The sequence below is a fragment of the Elephas maximus genome, chromosome 17, assembly GCF_024166365.1.
Source record: "Elephas maximus indicus isolate mEleMax1 chromosome 17, mEleMax1 primary haplotype, whole genome shotgun sequence".
Lineage (NCBI taxonomy): Eukaryota > Metazoa > Chordata > Mammalia > Proboscidea > Elephantidae > Elephas > Elephas maximus.
In genome coordinates, this window is record NC_064835.1 from 83,317,150 (window position 1) to 83,337,051 (window position 19,902).

At 39.6% G+C, this 19,902-nt stretch overlaps 1 protein-coding gene across 5 annotated transcripts in view; it reads right to left on the reverse strand.

Moving 5' to 3' along the window:
- IL18R1 (interleukin 18 receptor 1) overlaps positions 1 to 19,902 on the reverse strand; it is a 59,301-nt gene that overhangs the window by 12,605 nt on the left and 26,794 nt on the right. For all 5 annotated transcript variants that reach the window (XM_049856400.1, XM_049856401.1, XM_049856403.1 and 2 more), the window contains 2 exons: positions 12,330 to 12,392; positions 2,297 to 2,417 (listed from right to left, as the gene is read on the reverse strand). In XM_049856400.1, the coding sequence (XP_049712357.1) occupies positions 2,297 to 2,417; positions 12,330 to 12,392 (184 nt within the window). The remainder of the gene's footprint in view (positions 1 to 2,296; positions 2,418 to 12,329; positions 12,393 to 19,902) is intronic.

A 19,902-nucleotide genomic window follows, 5' to 3' on the forward strand; every position in this document is an offset into this window, starting at 1 on the left:
TCTTAAATGACTATATGCTTTGTATATTTTTCAATACGGCAGGTCATTCCTTAATGGATAAATAGAAACCATTGACCCATTGACGTCAAGTCGATTCTGACTCATAGTGACGCTACAGGACAGAGTAGAACTGCCCCACAGAGTTTCCAAGGAACACCTGGTGGATTCGAACTGCCAATCTTTTGCTTAGCAGCTGTAGCACTTAACCACTATGCTACCATGATTTCCAGATAAACATAAAAAAAAAAAAAAGCACATTGCCATAGAGTCAATTCTGACTCATAGCGACCCTACAGAACAGGGTAGAACTGCCCTATAGAGTTTCCAAGGAGCGCATGGTGTATTTGAACTGCCAACCTTTTGGTTAGCAGCCATAGCACTTAACCACTACACCACCAGTGTTCCCGGGTAAACATAGGAGATGTAAATATAAATGATATTAATATTAATTTTAGGCGTGTTATCAGGAGGGACCATTCCCTGGAGAACATCATGCTTGGTAAAATACAGGCTCAGAGAAACAGGAAGATCCTCAATGAGATGGATTGACTCAGTGGCTACAACCGTGGTCTCAAGCACAACAACGATTGTGAGGATAGTGCAGGACTGGGCAAGGTTTCATCCTGTTGTACATGGAGTCACTATGAGTAGTAACCGACTCGATGGCACTTAACAACAACGAATAATATCCATGTCATTTGGAACTTTTTACACATGCGCCGCCTTTTAGATATTTATATCTAACCATTGCACCATTGGCAGACTGAATGGCCCTTTCCCTACCTCTCCTTACTGTCTTGCTGATTTTCTTTAACTGAACCTGACAGGGAAATGCAATAATAACTATGCTCCATGTCAGTCCACGAAAAATGAATGTCAATGGGGCAGACTGCTGATAATTTACATTAAGGTTTCCCTGAAATATAATTTAAAGTCTCTGAAAGCCTTTCTATACTAGATAAAACTTCTCAATTCTCACCTTTAATAAAATGGTCACTGTAATTGATGTTCTATAAAAAAGTAAACTAACTCTAGCGAGGCAGGAGGCAATATTTATGTCAACGTATCTTGTACTCATCAAAGGAATTCCCGCGAAACACATACAAAGCTGTCATAAACGACTGTCTCTTTGTGATCTCTGTATTTCTCAAGTTTCTTAGAATGAATGATTTTCAATAATCAGAAGAAAAAAAGTGTGTGTGTATAAGATGTAGATCCTGAAGTGGTAGTAGGTGTTGTTGACCTTGGCTGCACCCAAGGTCTTGCAGAGACAGGTACTGATGAAGCACCCTGCAACATGCACACTCCTCATCTCCACAGAGGCATAAGCCACATGGCAAGGCAATTCACGCACATGAGGGATCCAAATTAACTTACGCTGGTTTGAAACTCCTGATCCGTTCTTTTTTCAGGCACATTAGCAAAAATCAAGCATTTAACACATTTGTCATGGATTGAATTGCATACCCCCAAAAATATGTGCCAACTTGGGAGCCCATGATTCCCAGAATTGTGTGGTTGTCCTACATTTTGTGATCTGATGTAATTGTCCTATGTGTTGTAAATCCTAATCTCTGCGTATGGTTCATGAGGCAAGATTAGGTTATGTTAAAGAGGGTTAGGGTGGGATGCAATACCCTTACTCAGGTCACAGCCCTGATCAGATGTAAGGGGAGTTTCCCTGGGATATGGCCTGCATCACCTTTTATCTTACAAGAGATAAAAGGAGAGAGAAAGAGGGACCTCCTACCACCAAGAAAGAAGAGCTGGGAGCACAGTTTGTCCTTTGGACCCTGGTTCCCTCTGCTGAGAAACTCCTAGATGCAGGGGAAGACCAATGACAAGGACCTTGTCCCAGAGCCAACACAGAGAGATGGCCTTCTCCTAATATACATAAAAAGGCTCCCCGAATTTGAACTTTCAGCCTCCTAAACTGTGAAAGAATAAATTTCTCTTTGTTAAAGCTACCCACTTGTGGTATTTCTGTTATAACATCACTAGATAACTAAGACAACACTTTGCATAATCAAAAGAGCTGTGGCCTTGGTATTTGCTCTTTTATAAGGTGCTTAGGGAAAATCCCCACCTCCATCAGGTCCTGACCAAAATCTACTTCTAAAAGGTAACATTAAAAGGTGTCATTGACCTTCTTTTTCTAGTTTAGATCTCTGCAATAATTTCTGCATAATCCATCAACCTACAGATTAGAAGTTATAATTAGTTACTATAATTATACTTTAACTCCAAATACCACATTAGTCAATTAAGAATCCAGTGTATTTTATAACATACGTACTTAATTTTTGTTTCTGGATCTTCATGTACGTTATCATCTGTCTCGTTTTCTTTCCTGAAGTTCCAATAAACTGTATCATCTTTATTCAGAAAAGCAGAGCAGTTGAGCTGTACATTTTCTCCTAGGCAAAAATTGGCCATCAGTGTTCAGATTTTAGAAACTCAGATTTACCAAAGGTTTTAAATTACTATAGTCAGTGTATGTTACGCCATGTAATACACAACACAGTGCTACATTCTAGAAAGAATACAAACATGCCTTATTTTAAGGAATAAAAAAAAAGTATAAGGCAGGCAAATTAGGAAACGATTACATCTCATCTCCAGAATATGCATCAGCTTCTTCTAGGCACATCAAAATCAAAGATAAAGAGAAAATTTATTTTTAAATCAACTATTAAAACTTAGAGTGGCCAGTGGACTTTCTTTTCAGTACACAATTTAGTAGGTAATTTCAGGCCATTACTCCCACTGCAACTTCTAGGAAAAAAAAAAAAAAAGGACAAATCCCACAAGGAAATATATTAAAAGCATCAGTGTGCAGGGGAAACCAAGAGAAACAGTTGAGTTGAAGGTGCAATTAAGAAAGAGCCCTTTTTAGGTGAGATAAGACTGCTAGCCATTTTATTCACTAGAAGATGATTGTAGAGAAAAAAAAAAACGCATAAAGTGGAGTTTTTGACAGCCACATGGGATGGCATGATGGATTAGAACCTGGAAAATCCCCCAAATGCAAGGCATTTTTCTCACATGTTATCTACTAAGTGCTTGGGCACTCTGCAAAGGCAGAATGAAATCTCCTTCAGTCACATGGTACTTAGACCAGGTCCTGTCAGAGGAAAGCTAGTACAACAAACACATGCCTGGCATCTCCCCCAGGTTACTGGGGATGAGAGGAAGACTGAATCTAACTGACCTGCAACCCAGCCACCACTCAATTTCTGATGGATTATGATCATCGACCCTCAAACTATCTACCTTACGGAGTGAAAGGCAAACACTCCTAGAGAAAAATAACACAAACTTCATTCATGTTGGTTGTTTGATACACAAAGATCAGGACACAGTAAAAAATTAAGAAACATGAAAAGAGGCAGAAAAATGTGAAAAATAATCAATAAAAAATAGATAATAGATAATAGAAGCAGGCCCATAAAAATAGAAGCAGGCCCATACATGATACAAATGCTGGGTTTAGCAGAGGAAGGCTTTGGAATAGCTACTATACGTAGGTTAAATAAAAGAAGGAAAAGATGGGCAAATAGATGAAGAGATAGAAATGTAGTAATAACAGCAATCTATAAAAAGAATAATAACCTATAAAATAAAGAATACCAACCTATAAAAAATAATCAAATGTATATTCAAGAACTGAAAACTACAACATATGAAATTAAGAACTCACTGAGTGGGTTTAACAGCCTACTGGCCATCAAAGACGGCAGGATTATTGAACTTGAATTCAAGCCAAGATCAAAACTAAACTACAGAGGAAAATAAGAATGAAAATAATACAGCAGAGCATAAGAGGCATGTGGGACATAGTAATTACATACAATTGGAGTTTCAGAAGGAGAGGAAATAGGGAAAGGGGAAGAAGAAATATTCAAACCGGTAACAGCAGAAAATTTTCCAAAATTGATTAAATATATTCACAAGAAGCTCAGTAGAATGTATCCTAAGCACATCAAAATCAAAGACAAAGAGGAAATCTTGAAAGCAGCCTAAAGAAAAATATGTATCAAAGGAGCAACAAGAAGACGGAAGGTTCATTTCTCAACAGAAATTATGGAAGCCAGTGAACAACAGAAGGGCAATTTCAAAGCCCGGGATAAAACTGCCAACCAAGAACTCTTTACCAAAATAAAATACTCTTCGAAGCTGAAGGGAAAATAAAGATGCTTCCAGGTGTCTTAGATTCCCAATGCTGCTGTAACAAAAATACTACAAGTGCGTGGTTTTAAAGAACAAAAACTCACTTTCTCACAGTTAAGGAGCCTAGAAATTCTAACTCAGGGCACCACCTGTAAGGGAAGTTTCTCCCTCCAACTGCTCTGGGGGAAGATCCTTGTCTCAGCTTCTTTAGCCTCAGCAGTCCTCGTTTCCTTGGTGTTTCCACATGGGATCTAACTTTCCCCCATTTTTGCTCAACTGTCTCTGTGCTAATCAGCTCTTTTCACATCTCAAAGTGATTAGGTTTATGACACACCTTATATTGATATGGAAATGCTGGTGGCATAGTGGTTAAGGGCTACAGCTGCTAACCAAAAGGTTGACAGTTCAAATCCACCAGGCTCTCCCTGGAAACTCTATGGGCAGCTCTACTCTGTCCTACAGCATCGTTATGAGTCAGAATCAACTCGACAGCAAAGGGTTTTTATACTGATATGGCCTTATTAATGTAGCAAAGAAAACCCTATTCCCAAATAGGATTACATGCACAGGTACAGGAGTTAGGATTCCAAAAGATATTTGGGGGGACACAATTCAGTCAATAACACCAGGTAAAAATAGCTGAAAAAAATACTTCAGGCTCAAGAGAAATAATCCCAGATGAAGGGAAGGAAATACATGAACAAATGAATAGCAAAAGAAAAGAGAAATATTTGGGTAGTTATAAAAGAACTTTGATTACTTGAGGCAATAACAAGTACAATATCTTGTGATGTTTATAACATATAAGAAGAAAAATATATGAAATAGTGAAGGAAGTGGATGAATGAAGTTAAACTGCTGTAAGATTCTTGCATGCTTATGAAGTTTAAATATACTAAGTTTTACATTTCTCTTATTTGGATGGCTCTGGTGGCATAGTGGTTAAGTGCTACGGCTGCTAACCAAGAGTTTGGCAGTTCGAATCCGCCAGGTGCTCCTTGGAAACTCTGTGGGGCAGTTCTACTCCATCCTATAGGGTCGCTATGAGTCGCAATCGACTTGACGGCAGTGGGTTATTGTAACAGCCCCCATGTGTCTGTCAGTTTGTCATACTGTGGGGGCTTGTGTGTTGCTGGAAGCTATGCCACCAGTATTCAGATACCAGCAAGGTCACCAATGGAGGACAGGTTTCAGCTGAGCTTCAGAGTAAGACAGACTAGGAAGAAGGGCCCGGCAGTCTACTTCTGAAAAGTATTAGCCAGTGAAAACCTTATGAATAGCAGCAGAACATTGTCTGATATAATGCTGGAAGATGAGCCCCCCAGGTTGGAAGGCACTCAAAAGACGAATGGGGAAAAGCTGCCTCCTCAAAGTGGAGTGGACCTTAATGACATGAATGGAGTAAAGCTTTCGGGACCTTCATTTGCTGATGTGGCGTGACTCAAAATGAGAAGAAACAGCTGCAAATACCTGTTAATAATTGGAACCCCAACTGTATGAAGTATGAATCTAGGAAAATTGGAAATCGTCAAAAATGCAATTGAATGTGTAAACATTGGTATTCTAGGCATTAGTGAGCTCAAATAGGCTGATATTGGTCATTTTGAATCAGACAATCATATGGTCTACTATGCCAGGAATGAAAATTTGAAGAGGAATGGTGTTGCATTCATCATCAAAAAGAACATTTCAAGACCTATCCTGAAGTACACATTGTCAGTGATAGTATAATACCCATACGCCTACAAAGAAGACCAGTTAATAAGACTACTATTCAAATTTTTGCACCAACCGTTAAGGCCAAAGATGAAGAAATTGAAAATTTTTATCAGCTTCTGTAGTCTGAAATTAATCGAACATGCAGTCAGAATGCATTGATAATTACTGGTGATTGGAATGAGAAAGTTGGAAACAAAGAAGAAGGATCAGTAGTTGAAAAATATGGCCTTGGTAATGAAAACGATGCCAGAGATCGAATGATAGAATTTTGCAAGACCAGTGACTTTTTCATTGCAAATACCTTTTTTCACCAACATAAACAGCAACTATATACATGGACCTCGCCAGATGGAATACACAGGAATCAAATAGGCTACTGTTCTGGAAAGAAATGATGAAAAAGGCAGGGGCCGACTGTGGAACAGACCATCAACTGCTCATATGCAAGTTCAAGTTGAAAATGAAGAAAATCAGAGCAAGCCCACAAGAGCCAAACTACAACCTTGAGTATATTCCACCTGAATTTAGAGACCGTCTTAAGAATAGATTTGACGCATTGAACACCAATGACCAAAGACCAGATGAGCTGTGGAATGACATCAAGGACATCATACATGAAGAAAGCAAGAGGTCATTAAAAAGACAGGAAAGAAAGAAAAGAGCAAAATGGATGTCAGAAGAGACTCTGAAACATGCTCTTGAATGTCAAGTAGCTAAAGCAAATAGAAGAAAAGATGAAGTAAGAGAGCTGAACAGAAGATTTGAAACGGCAGCTCAAGAAGACAAAGTAAAGTATTATAATGAGATGTGCAAAGACCTGGAATTAGAAAACCAAAAGGGAAGAACACGCTCAGCATTTCTCAAGCTGAAAGAACTGAAGAAAAAATTCAAGCCTCGAGTTGCAAGAGTGAAGGATTCTATGGGGAAAATATTAAACGATGCAGGAAGCATCAAAAGAAGATGGAAGGAATACACACAGTCACTATACCAAAAAGAATTAGTCGATGTTCAGCCATTTCAAGAAGTAGCATATGATCAGGAACTGATGGTACTGAAGGAAGAAGTCCAAGCTGCTCTGAAGGTACTGGAGAAAAACAAGGCTCCAGGAATTGATGGAATATCAATTAAGATGTTTCAGCAAACGGATGCAGCACTGGAAGTGCTCACTCGTCTATGCCAAGAAATTTGGAAGACAGCTACTGGGCCAACCATATTTATGCCTTTTCCAAGAAAGCTGATCCAACCGAATGCAGAAATTATTGAACGATATCATTAATATCGCACATAAGCAAAATTTTGCTGAAGATCATTCAAAAGTGGCTGCAGCAGCAAGTATATTGACAGAGAACTGCCAGAAATTCAGGCTGGATTCAGAAGAGGACATGGAACAAGGGATATCATTGCTGATGTCAGATGGATCCTGCTGAAAGCAGAGAATACCAGAAGGATGTTTACCTGTGTTTTATTGACTACGCAAAGGCATTCGACTATGTGGATCATAACAAATTATGGATAACATTGCAAAGAACGGGAGTTCCAGAACACTTAATCGTGCTTATGAGGAACCTGTACATAGATCAAGAGGCAGTTGTTCGAACTGAACAAGGGGAGACTAAGTGGTTTAAAGTCAGGAAGTGTGTGTCAGGGTTGTATCATTTCACAGTACCTATTCAATCTGTATGCTGAGCGAATAATCTGAGAACCTAGACAATTCGAAGAAGAATGGGGCATCAGGATTGGAGGAAGACTCATTAACAACCTGTGTTATGCAGATGACACAACCGTCCTTGCTGAAAGTGAAGAGGACTTAAAGCACTTACTGAGGAAGATCAAAGACCACAGCCTCACCTTAAAAAAAAAAAGAAAACAAAAATCCTCACAACTGGACCAATAAGCTATATCGTGATAAACAGAGAAAAGTTGTCAAGGATTTCATTTTATTTGGATCCACAATTAACGCCCATGGAAGCAGCAGTCAAGAAATCAAAAGACTCATTGCATTGAGCAAATCTGCTGCAAAGGACCTCTTTAAAGTGTTGAAAAGCAAAGATGTCACCTTGAAGACTAAGGTGTGGCTGACCCAAGCCATGACATTTTCAATTGCAACATATGCATGTGAAAGTGGGACAATGAATAAGGAAGACCGAAGAAGAATTAATGCCTTTGAATTGTGGTGTTGGTGAAGAATATTGAATATACCATGGACTGCCAAAAGAACGAACAGATCTGTCTTGGAAGAAGTACAACCAGTATGCTCCTTAGAAGCAAGGATGGCAAGACTGCGTCTTACATACTGTGGACATATTGTCAGGAAGGATCAGTCCCTGGAGAAGGACATCATGCTTGGTAAAGTACAGGGTCAGCAGAAAAGACGAAGACCCTCAATGAGATGGACTGACACAGTGGCTGCAACAATGAGCTCAAGCATAACAACGATTGTAAGGATGCGGCAGGACTGGGCAGTGTTTCGTTCTGTGGTACATAGGGTCGCTGTGAGTCAGAACCGACTCCATGGTACCTAACAACTATTGTAACAAGACACTGATAAATACTGTAATCTCTCAAAGAATGACTAACGAATGATTAAAAAAAAGTAAGTGTAGCTAAAGGATAACAAAGCAGATAAAATAAAATAAAGAAAAAATACATTTCTAATCCAAAAGTAAAAGGAGAATAAAAGAAACGACATACAAAGCAATTAGGAAACAGACGGTAAGATGAGAGGCTTCAAAACCAACTATATTGTTAATTTATTAAAGTAAGTGGACTACTAACTATGTAGACTGGATTTCAAAAAAAAAAGATTCAAATACATGTAATTTATGTGAAGCATACGTTATATAAAAGGACAAAGAAAGACTGAAAGTAAAAGAAAATAATACACGCCAACACTAAACAAAAGAAAACTGGTGTGGTTGTTAAATAAGAGTCCTTAGGTGGCACAAACAGTTAAGCGCTCAGCTACTAACAGGGAGGTTAGAAGTTCAAAACCACCCAGAGGCTCCTCGGAAGAAAAGCCTGGAGGTCTACTTGTGAAAAGTCAGCCCTTGAAACCCTATGGAGCACAGTTCTACTCTGACATACAAGGGTTCTTCAGGAGTCAAAATCAACTCTCAGTGGCAACTGGTTTTTTAGGCTTTGAGAAATACAGGTTATGATAAAGAGAGATTTCATAATGATACAAGTGTCAATGCAACAGTCATAAATTTGAATGTGCCCACAAAATATATAAAATAAAAATTGACAGAACTAAAGAAGATATAGACAAATTGACCTTCATAGCTGGAAATAATAACATTATCTCTCTCAGTAACTGGTGGAGCAAGAAAGCATACAGATTAGTAAGTATATAGATAATTTGAACACCACCATTAACCAACTTAACCTGATTGATATTTATAGAATAATAAAACCCCAACCTGTAGAATACACATTTGTTTCGAATGCACTTGGAACAATCAACAAAATACATCATATTCTGGCCTTATCAAATTATTATAAATTTCAACAGATTGAAACGACACAGTGTATAGTCTTGAAATGATGGAATTAAACTGGACATCAATAACAGAAAAATAAGCAGAAAACCCTCCAATAATAGGAAATTAAGGAACGCGAATAATCCAGAGTTGAAATAACAAATCACAAGGGGAATTTTAAAAAATGTTTTGAATTGAATAGAAATGAAAATAGGGCATATCAGTCTTGTTAGAAACAGCTACCGTAGTTCTCAGAAGGAAATTTAGAGCTTAAAATGCACATATTGGAAGAGTGGATAATTGAAATTAATTCTCTAACACTCCACGTCAACAAGCTAGAAAAAGAGGTACAAATTAAGCCCGAAATGAGTAGGAAAAAAAAAATGTTGAAGATAAGATAAAATTGAAATAGAAATCAAGCACATTGTGAATACCAATGACATAGTATCAGAGCCGCATTGGACAGTAAAGTCAGACAAATCACTGTGGTCAAAAAGTGTACACTTTGGATATAATCAACTCAGGTTTGAGTCCCAGTTCTGCCACTTTCCAATGGTTTTATTTTAGACAACTTACTTAACCTTCCTGAGTTTCGGTTTTTTAATCCATAAAATGGGATTAATGACCCACAGAGATCATGGAGGATTTAATTCCGTAATACGTTACAATCACCTAATGTATTACCTGGTTTATTGTAAGTACTTGTTGTTGTTATTGTTAGTTGCCATCAAGTTGATTTCAATTCATGGGGACCCCATGGGTGCAGAGTAGAACTGCTTCATAGGGTTTTCAAGGCTGTGACCTTTTGGAAGCAAATAGCCAGGCCTGACTTCCTAGAGTGTCTGGGTGGGTTCTACAGCCAACATTTCAGTTCGTGGTTGAACACTTAACCATTTGTACCACCCAGGGACTCCTATAGTAAGTGCTCAGCATATGAATTTCTTTCTTTCCCTTTTAAAAAAATTAGTCATCTGGACATGTTGATTCATAAGACCTATCTAGGCAATTCCCAGATGTACAGTAAATTCAGTCAATTGATTAAAAACAAATCAATTAATCAATAATTCAAGCCACACAATAATTTACTCAGAGTGTTCTCACTAAATTTCTGTTATGGATTGAAATGTCTCCCCCCAAAATTTGTGTTGTATATCCTAACCCCTATAAGTACTCGCGTGCTTACCAAAATGTCAGTGGTTTGAACCTACCAGCAGACCCAGGGGACAAAGATGTGGGAGTCTGGTTCCACAAAGATTACAACCTTGGGTTCTACTCTGTCCTACAGGGTCACTATGAGTAAGAATCAACTCAAAGGCAATGGTTTTTTTGGTTATACCTGTGGTTATAATCCCATTTGGGAATAGGTTTTCTTTGTTATGTTAATGAGGCAGTATTATAAGAGGGTGTGTCTTAAACCAATCTCTTTTGAGATATAAAAGAGCAGTTTAAGCAAGCAAACAACAAAGGAAGCTGAGAGATGGGGGAAGATAGGTGCCACACTACATGAAGAGCCAAGGAGCCAAGGAACAGAAGCTGAAGAGACAAGGACCTTCCCCCAGAGCTGACAGAGAGAGTGGATACCCTGATTTCCGACTTCCAGCCTCCTAGTAGTGAGTAAATAAATTTCTATTTGTTAAACCTACCCACTTGTGGTATTTCTGTTATAGCAGCACTAGATAACTAGGACAATTTCCATATTCAGAAATAACCATAGATTTAAACACATAAGAAATATTCTTTGATGGTTATGAGGGTGAGAGGTATTTACTAATTAGATAGTAGACAAGAATTATTTTAGCTGAAGGGAAAGACAACACGCAATACAGGAGAAGTCAGCAAAACTGGACTAAATCAAAAGCTTAGAAGTTTCCTGAATACAACCAAACACTTCAAGGGACACAGTAGCAGGGGTGGGGGTCTGGGGACTATGGTTTCAGGGGACATCTAGATCAATTGGCGTAACAAAGTGTATTAAGAAAATGTTCCGCATCTCACTTTGGTGAGTGGCGTCTGGGGTCTTAAAAGCTAGCAAGCAGCCGCCTAAGATGTGTCAATTGGTCCCAACCCGCCTGGGGCAAAGCAGAATGAAGAATATCAAAGACACAAGAAAAACATGAGCCCAAGAGACAGAAAGGGCCACATAAACGAGAGACTCCGTTAGTCTGAGGCTGGAAGAACTAGATGGTGCCCAGCTACCACTAATGACTGCCCTGAAATGGAACACAACAGAGAATCCCTGATGGAGCAGGAGAAAAGTAGGATGCAGACCTCAAATTCTAGTAAAAAGACAATACTTAATGGCCTGACTGAGACTGGAGGGATAGCCCTTGGACTCTTTGTTAGCCTAAAACTAAAACCATTCCCGAAGCCAACTCTTCAATTATTAGACTGGAGCATAAGACATACAATGATACTGATGAGGAATGTGATTCGTAGCTCAAGTAGACACATGGGACTATGTGGACAGCTCCCGTCTGGAGGGGAGATGAGAAGGCTGAGGAAAACAGGGGCTGGCTGAACGGTCACGGGAAATACAGGGTAGAGAGGAGGAGTGTGCTATTTCATTAGGGATAGAGCACCTAGCGTCACATAACAATGTGTGTGTAAGTTTTGTATGAGAAACTGGCTTGAATTGTAAACTTTCACTTAAAGCACAATAAAAAAAAATTTAAAAAAGAAATAACCATAGAGGCTACTAGAGAAAAACTACACCTGGTGTGTTTAACACCTCAGTCTACAAACCAGTCAGTTCGAGAGACTTCTGGACAGACTGTTCATTTTAAACTATCTAGAGGTGGTAACGCTCAAACAATGGCAGGCTTTTCCTGATATTTATCGTTTTTTACTAAATATGAAATGTGTTATCCACACACTTGATCAAAAATGAATCAGATTTACCCTTGGAAGACTCAGTTATGCACCCCGTTCATAAATGCAGAATACATGTACATCAAAATATACCTAATTCCACTTCAGTCTGGTTAAACTTTGCTCCAAGAAGAACTGGAATTATATTATTGTAATCTGAAGGTGAAAAAAGAAAAAAGAATGCATTAATGTACAAGACTTCTCTAAGACAAACATTTGGCATAATTTTCTTTTTCAGTGTAACACAGATTGTAATAGTCAACACCTTACATGCGCTTTACCTGTACCTCCGCTGAAGAAAGGTTGCCGTTAATATTGGTGTTTTACTTTCTATCTACCCCAGGTTCACATAAGTGGAGACAGTACATTCAACCTTATTTTCTCTGAGCTCAAATATGTGGCTTCTGCTTACCACAGCTGAAAGCCAGAGGGAGATGCTGCTCCAGAGACAGCGAGCAGACCCATGATGTGTTCAGGGGAACACACGGGCAAGAACAGGAAAATGAAACTGAACGCTGTGGCACAGCAGACTGAGAGTCAGGTTTGGATTCTCTGGGGATTCGAACATGTCTGGGTAAGGCTGGAATGCTTCTGGGCAGGTGTGAGGAATCAGGACGCCTCCAGAGGAAGAGCTTACTCTGAGGTCTGAGCATACTGAGGAGTATGAGCTTGATGCAGGGACAAGGGCACAGGAGGTGATTTCGTGTAATGTGGAAAAATTGCTACTGATATCTTTCTCTAAGGAGCCCTAGTGGTACAAAGAGTTAAGGGCTCAGTCACACATTGAAAGGCTGCATTTCAAACCCCCTCAGTGGCTCCACAGGAGACAGACCTGGTGATCTGCTTCCATGAAGATTTACAGTCAAGAAAACTCTAGGGCGTTTTTATTCTGTCACGTGGGGTTGCTGTAAGTAGATAGTTACTCAACGGGACCTAATAACAACACAACATCCGTCTCTAGATCCGTCTTTTTCTGTCTTTTCCTCAGGCAATCACAGGAGACCCTTGAGAAGAGGTGGTGTTAAGGATGCCATTTACTAAAACTTGAGTTACCTCACTGGAAACTCAGAGCAGCACTGGATTTGTGTAACTGTAACGAAGTGAAGGACACAGTCCCATATGAGGTAACAGAAGAAAAATGGCACATTGGTGTAAAACCTGGCGTGACTTGTCTGCTTACGAAGCTAACATCACAGAATCAGGACGGCACAGAGATTACCAGTAGTGCACAGAGACATCACCATAGGAGCCAGAGTATGAGTTGAGGAAAATGCCAGTTCAGGGTCAAAAGGACTGTGATTCATGAGCTCAAGCCCAAGGCAATGATATTCACCATGTGGTAGCTGAGAGATCTATGTCCATGACCACCTGTGAACTATAATAAAAACACAACACAGACAAAGTGGGGGCTCAGAGTCCCACTGTCCTAAGGATATATCATAACACCTCTTGACTATTGATTTTTAACTCCAAGCTCCACATTTTAGAAGACTGGTGGCAAACTTCAGCAAATTCAAAGGAAAATGATCAGGATGAAGAATCTAGACTTATTTACAAGGCATAGTTGAAAGGACTATTGCTGACTCAATAATTCACTCAATAAATATGTGATAAGCACCTACTATGTGCCAAGTGCCAGACATAGGTATGGAAGAGACAAACACGAGGAAGAAAACTCTGTTCAATTCCTATTTTCCAGAAGCTTCTCAGTCTACTGAAAAAGACAGACTTGTAAAGCACTTCTGAAGCAATGTAAAATCTGGAATCAGAAAGCGGAAGTGGGGGTACAAAGAGGGGTGATAGCTGAGCTAAGTCCTGAAAGATGTAGTTGACATTCTCTAAGAAGACAAGGACAATAAGATGGGCAGTTAATGCAAACAGAATAACACGTGCAACAGTGTGAGGATATGGGGACAAGGCAGTGGGAGATGGTAATAATTATAGTAGAGCTTTCCATGTCCCAGGAACAATTCTAAATGCTTTATATACACTCACTCACACAATCCTCCAGCCAACCCTGTGGGGAAGGCATCATTACTGACCCAATTTACTAATGAGGAATCCAAGGCATAGAGAAAGTAAGTTATTTAACTTACTCAAGGTCACAACCTCATGGGGCTGTTGTGAGGACTATTTGAGATGATTCAACTAAAATACTTGGTACAACTCCTGGCCCATAGTTAGCACCCTTTTTATGATGGATATTCTTATTGCTCCTTCCAAGAAGGAAAGAGTTGATGGGTTGAAAGCAAAGACAGGATGGGAAATGTTGGCAGTGGAGATGTTAACAAACCCAAGATTGGAGGAGGGGCCAAGATGGTAGAATAGCCACATTCTTCTGGTGATCCCTCTTACAACAAAGACCCGAAAAATCCAGTGAAACAATTATGTTTATGACAAGATAGGAGCCCTGAACATCAAAGGCAAAGTTAGAAAACAGACTGAGTGTCAGGGGGAGGGAGAGATGGTTCAGAAGTGGAGAAGAGTTGCCAGAACTGAATCACTGGGATCCCTCAGGCACCATTCCCGAGAGTGGCAGCACTGGGCTGGTAGTAGTGTTCGGCCACAGTTTTGCAGGGAGAAGCAGCCAGCCACACAGCCTACTCACACCTCTGGAGCCAGAGGAGAACAGCGCTCTCAGAAAAAGCTAAGTACTTGCATATATTTTACCATGTCCTCCACCTCCAAGCCAGCTTCAGTGGCTGTTGATTTCCCTGGGCCTAAGATAGGCCGATTTGAGTGCACTGAGCCATGCTCCCAGCTTTGGAGAAGAAATAAATTCAAAAAGGGGGAAAAGATAATTTGCCAGCTCCACTAACCTGGGGAGCTCAGGACTGAAGCAGCTCCCATAAGACACAAATGGTCTGTGGACTTTGAATACCTTTCACCCCTGCATGGACCTGTGTGGGCCTATTTCAGGAAAATAGGTCCTTGCTGGCAGACTGCAACTGTTTAAACTGTGAGGTGGAGAGGTGGCTGTTTGATATTTGACACTGCTTTGCCTATTAAACAGGGTCCTCACCTACCGACATCAGGGGCCTAAGGACTGGTGGCTCCACTCAGGTCACACAGCCACCCGCGACAGGGCTCCAAGGATAACTGGTACCTCCCAGTCCTTAAAACCAAAAGCACTGGGTGCCCATGGTCTGTCTACTGAACCCACCCACCTATACACTCTAGGGAACAGGGATTTGCTTTCCTCAGAGACACTCAGGGGACAGATCTCAGGCCCCTACCTTGTTCAGAGCATGACCCCCTGCTGCAACCAGATACTGGGACCTACACCAAGCACCCCTGCCCCTCTAAGACTATAGGACAGAGCCTGTACCACACACTTGATGACCAGCTACCTGGACACCTGAGCTGAATCCACACAAGAAAAGTGAATGGACTCATAAGCTCATATACGTGATAACAGCTCTAGCCCTCTGTGTCAGGTCATCAGAGCTCTAAAGGTGAAAATAATCAAGCTAGCTCACTCCAGCAACCTATCTGGGCATATCAAAACAAAACAAAGCAAGAAACTAGGATACAGTAAGCAATCATAAAATAAAATAATACAATAACTTATAGATGGCTCGGAGACAACAGTCAGTATCAAGCCACATAAAGAAACAGACCAGGATCGCTTCAACAAGCTCTCAAAACAGAGAATCAAGGGGTCTTCTGGATGAAGGTGGCTTCCTGGAATTACTGGAAGAAGAATACAAAAGATTAATATACAAAACTTTTCAAGACATCAGGAATAATACTAGGAAGGAGATCAGGCAATATGCAGAACAAGCCAAGGAACGCATAGATAAAGCAGTTGAAGAAATTAAAAAGGTAATTCAAGAATATAATGAAAAATTAATAAGCTGCAATAATCCAGAGAGAGATAGCAATCAGAAATTCAGGAGATTAACAATAAAATTACAGAATTAGACAACTCAATAGAAAGTCAGAGGAGCAGAATTGAGCAGGTGGAAGGCAGAATTGGTGACCTTGGAAATTAAGCACTTGGCATCAATATATTTGAAGAAAAATCAGATAAAAGAATTTAAAAAAATGAAGAAACCTTAAGAATCACGTGGGACTCTATCAAGAGAAGTAGCCTACAACCGCTTGGCATACCAGAGCAGGGAGCAATAACAGAAAATACAGAGAGAATTGTTGAAGATTTGTTGGCAGAAAACTTTCCTGATATCATGAAAGATGAGAAGATATCTATCCGAGATGCTCATCAAACTCCACATAAGGTAGATCTCAAAAGAAAGTCCCCAAGACATATTATAATCAAAATTACCAAAACCAATGATAAAGACAGAATTTTAAGAGCAGCTAGGGACTCCAAGGCACTGGGCTGGGTACTGCGGGGATAAATGAAAAGTCTCCTACAAAGGACAGTCAATAAGAATAAGCTTGGACTACTCAGCAGAAACCATGCAGGCAAGAAGGCAATGGAGTGACATCTATAAAGCATTGAAGGAAAAACACTGCCGGCCAACAATCACATATCCAGCAAAACCGTCTCTCAAATATGAAGGTGAAATTAGGACATTTCCAGATAAACAGCAGTTTAGGGAATTCGTAAAAACCAAACCAAAACTACAAGAAATACTAAAGGGAGTTCTTTAGTTAGAAAATCAATAATATCAGGTATCAACCCAAAACTAGAACACTGGACAAAGCAATCAGATGTTAACCCAGACAGAGAAATCACAAAAATAAATCAACACTAAAAAATGCTCAAAACAGGGAAACAGCAATGTTATTATGTAAAAGAAGACAACATTAAAATAATAAAGAGGGACTAAGAAATGTAGTTGTAGGTCTTTAATATGGAGAGGAAGACAAGGTGATATGAAGAAATAAAAGTTATAACTTAGAAAAATAGGGTAAATATTAAGGTAACCACAAAGAAGACTAGCTATCCGACTCACCAAATTAAAATACAAGAAAAAAAAATAGAGACTCAGCAGAAACAAAATCAACAACAATGAATAAGAGGAAAAGACAATATATAAAGATAATGCTCATGATCATTAGCCATTAGAGAAATGCAAATCAAAACCACAATGCGATTCCATCTCACTCCAACAAGGCTGGCATTAATCCAAAAAGCACAAAATAATAAATGTTGGAGAGGTTGTGGAGAGACTGGAACACTTCTACACTGCTGGTGGGAATGTAAAATGTTACAACCACTTTGGAAGTCAATTTGGCGCTTCCTTAAAAAACTAGAAATAGAACTACCCTATGATCCAGCAATCCCACTCCTTGACATATATCCTAGAGAAATAAGAGCCTTTACATGAACAGATATATGCACACCCATGTTCACTGCAGCACAGTTTACAATAGCAAAAAGATGGAAGCAACCAAGAATAGATAAATAAATTATGGTATATTCACACGATGGAATATTACCCACCAAGAAAGAACAATGATGAATCCATGAAACATTTCATAACATGGAGGAATTAGTGAAATTAGTCGGTTGCAAAGGACAAATATTGTATAAGACCACTATTATAAGAACTCAAGAAATAGTTTAAACAGAGAAGAAAATATTCCTTGATGGTTACGAGAGTGGAGAAGGAGGAAGAGAGGAAGACGGGTTTTCACCAATTAGATAGTAGATAAGAACTATTTTAGGTGAAGGGAAAGACAACACACAATACAGATGAGGTCAGCACAACTGGACTAAACTAAAAGCAAAGAAGTTTCCTGAATAAACTGAATGCCTCGAAGACCAGCATAGCAAGGGTTCAGGGACCATGATTTCAGGAGACATCTAAGTCAATTGGCATAATAAAATTTATTAAGAAAACATTCTGCATCCCACTTTGGAGAGTAAAGTCTGGGGCCTTAAACACTAGCAAGCAGCCATGTAAGATGGCATCAATTGGTCTCAACTCACCTAGAGCAAAGGAGAATGAAGAACACCAAAGACACAAGGTAATTATGAGCCCAAGAGACAGAAAGGGCCACATAAACCAGAGACTACATCAGGTTGAGACCAGAAGAACTAGATGGTGCCTGGCTACAACCGATGACTGCCCTGACAGGGAACACAACAGAGAACCCCTGAGGGAGCAAGAGAGCAGTGGGATGCAGACCCCAAATTCTTGTAAAAAGACCAGACTTAATGGTCTGACTGAGACTAGAAGGACCTCAGAGGTCACGGTCCCCAGACCTTCTGTTAGCCCAAGACAGGAACCATTCCCAAAGCCAACTCTTCAGACAGCGATTGGTCTGGACTATGGGGTAGGAAATGATACTGGTGAAGAATGAGCTTCTTGGATTAAGTAGACACATGAGACTACGTGGACATCTCTTGTCTGAAGGGGAGATAAGAGGGTAGAGGGGGTCGGAAGCTGGCCAAAAGGACACAAAAAGAGAAAGTGGAGTGAAAGAGTGTGCTGTCTCATTAGGGGGAGAGCAATTAGGAGTATATAGCAAGGTGTTTATAAATTTTTGTATGAGAGTCAGACTTGATTTGTAAACTTTCGCTTAAAGCACAATAAAAATTAACAAAAAGAAATCAGAGATTTATATGAGATTAAATAATATATATACATATGTAACAGAGTGGAGAGAAGGAGCGTGCTGTCACATTGTAGGGAGAGCAAGTAGGGACATACAACAAAATGTGTATAAGTTTTCGTATGAGAAACTGACTTGAATTCTAAACTTTCACTTAAAGCACAATTTTAAAAAGTATATATATGAATAAAGGTAAAACTGAAGAATTACAGGGTAGATGATTATATACAGATTTTGACATTTTTAAATTTAAGAACTCAAAGTTATGGGATTTCCAGGTTATGCGCTGTGGTCAGCAGAATCATGGCTCCCCAAAGATGTCCATATACCAATTACAGGGTACTGTGAATATATTACTTTACATGGCAAAATGGATTTTTCATATGTGACTAAGTTAAGGATCCCAAGATGGGGAAATGATCGTGAATTATTCAGGAGGCCCAGTGTAATCACAAGGATGCTTAATAAGAGGGAGGCAGAGGCAGAAGTGTCAGAGAAGGAGATGTGATGACAGGAACAGAGGTCATAGAAGGCATTGAGCTATCCAGCTAGCTAGGTAGCTAACTAGATACATACATACATACATACATACATGCATACATACATACATGCATACATATATACACACATACATAGATGATAGGTACTTACAGATAGATAGGAAGATGCTATACTGTGGGCTTTGAAGATAAGGAATGCAGGGAACCCTCTAGAAGCTGAAAAAGGTAAGGAAATGGATTCTCCTCTAGAGCCTCCAGAAGGAACGTAATCCTACTGACACCTTGATTTTAGTCTAGTCAACCCATTTCAGACTTTTTACCTACAGAAATGTGAGATAATAAATTCTGTTGTTTTAAGCCTCTAAATTTGTGTGTGTGTGTGTGTGTGTGTTTTACAGCAGCAGTACATGGGCATATAGCCATATCAGTGGATGGTTGAAGAGGAAAAAATGTTGCTAAAGCAAAGGAAATGTATAACAGTACATCCATGATTTTGTTGAATGAGTCATCCACATGGAGTTTTACGTTTCCCAGGATGATGGAGGGGTGAATAAGTCATCTATCTTCAAATACCTGAAGGAGATGTCATTTTAAGGGACTAGACATGATGTGATGTTGCTCCAATGGGTAGAAATTAC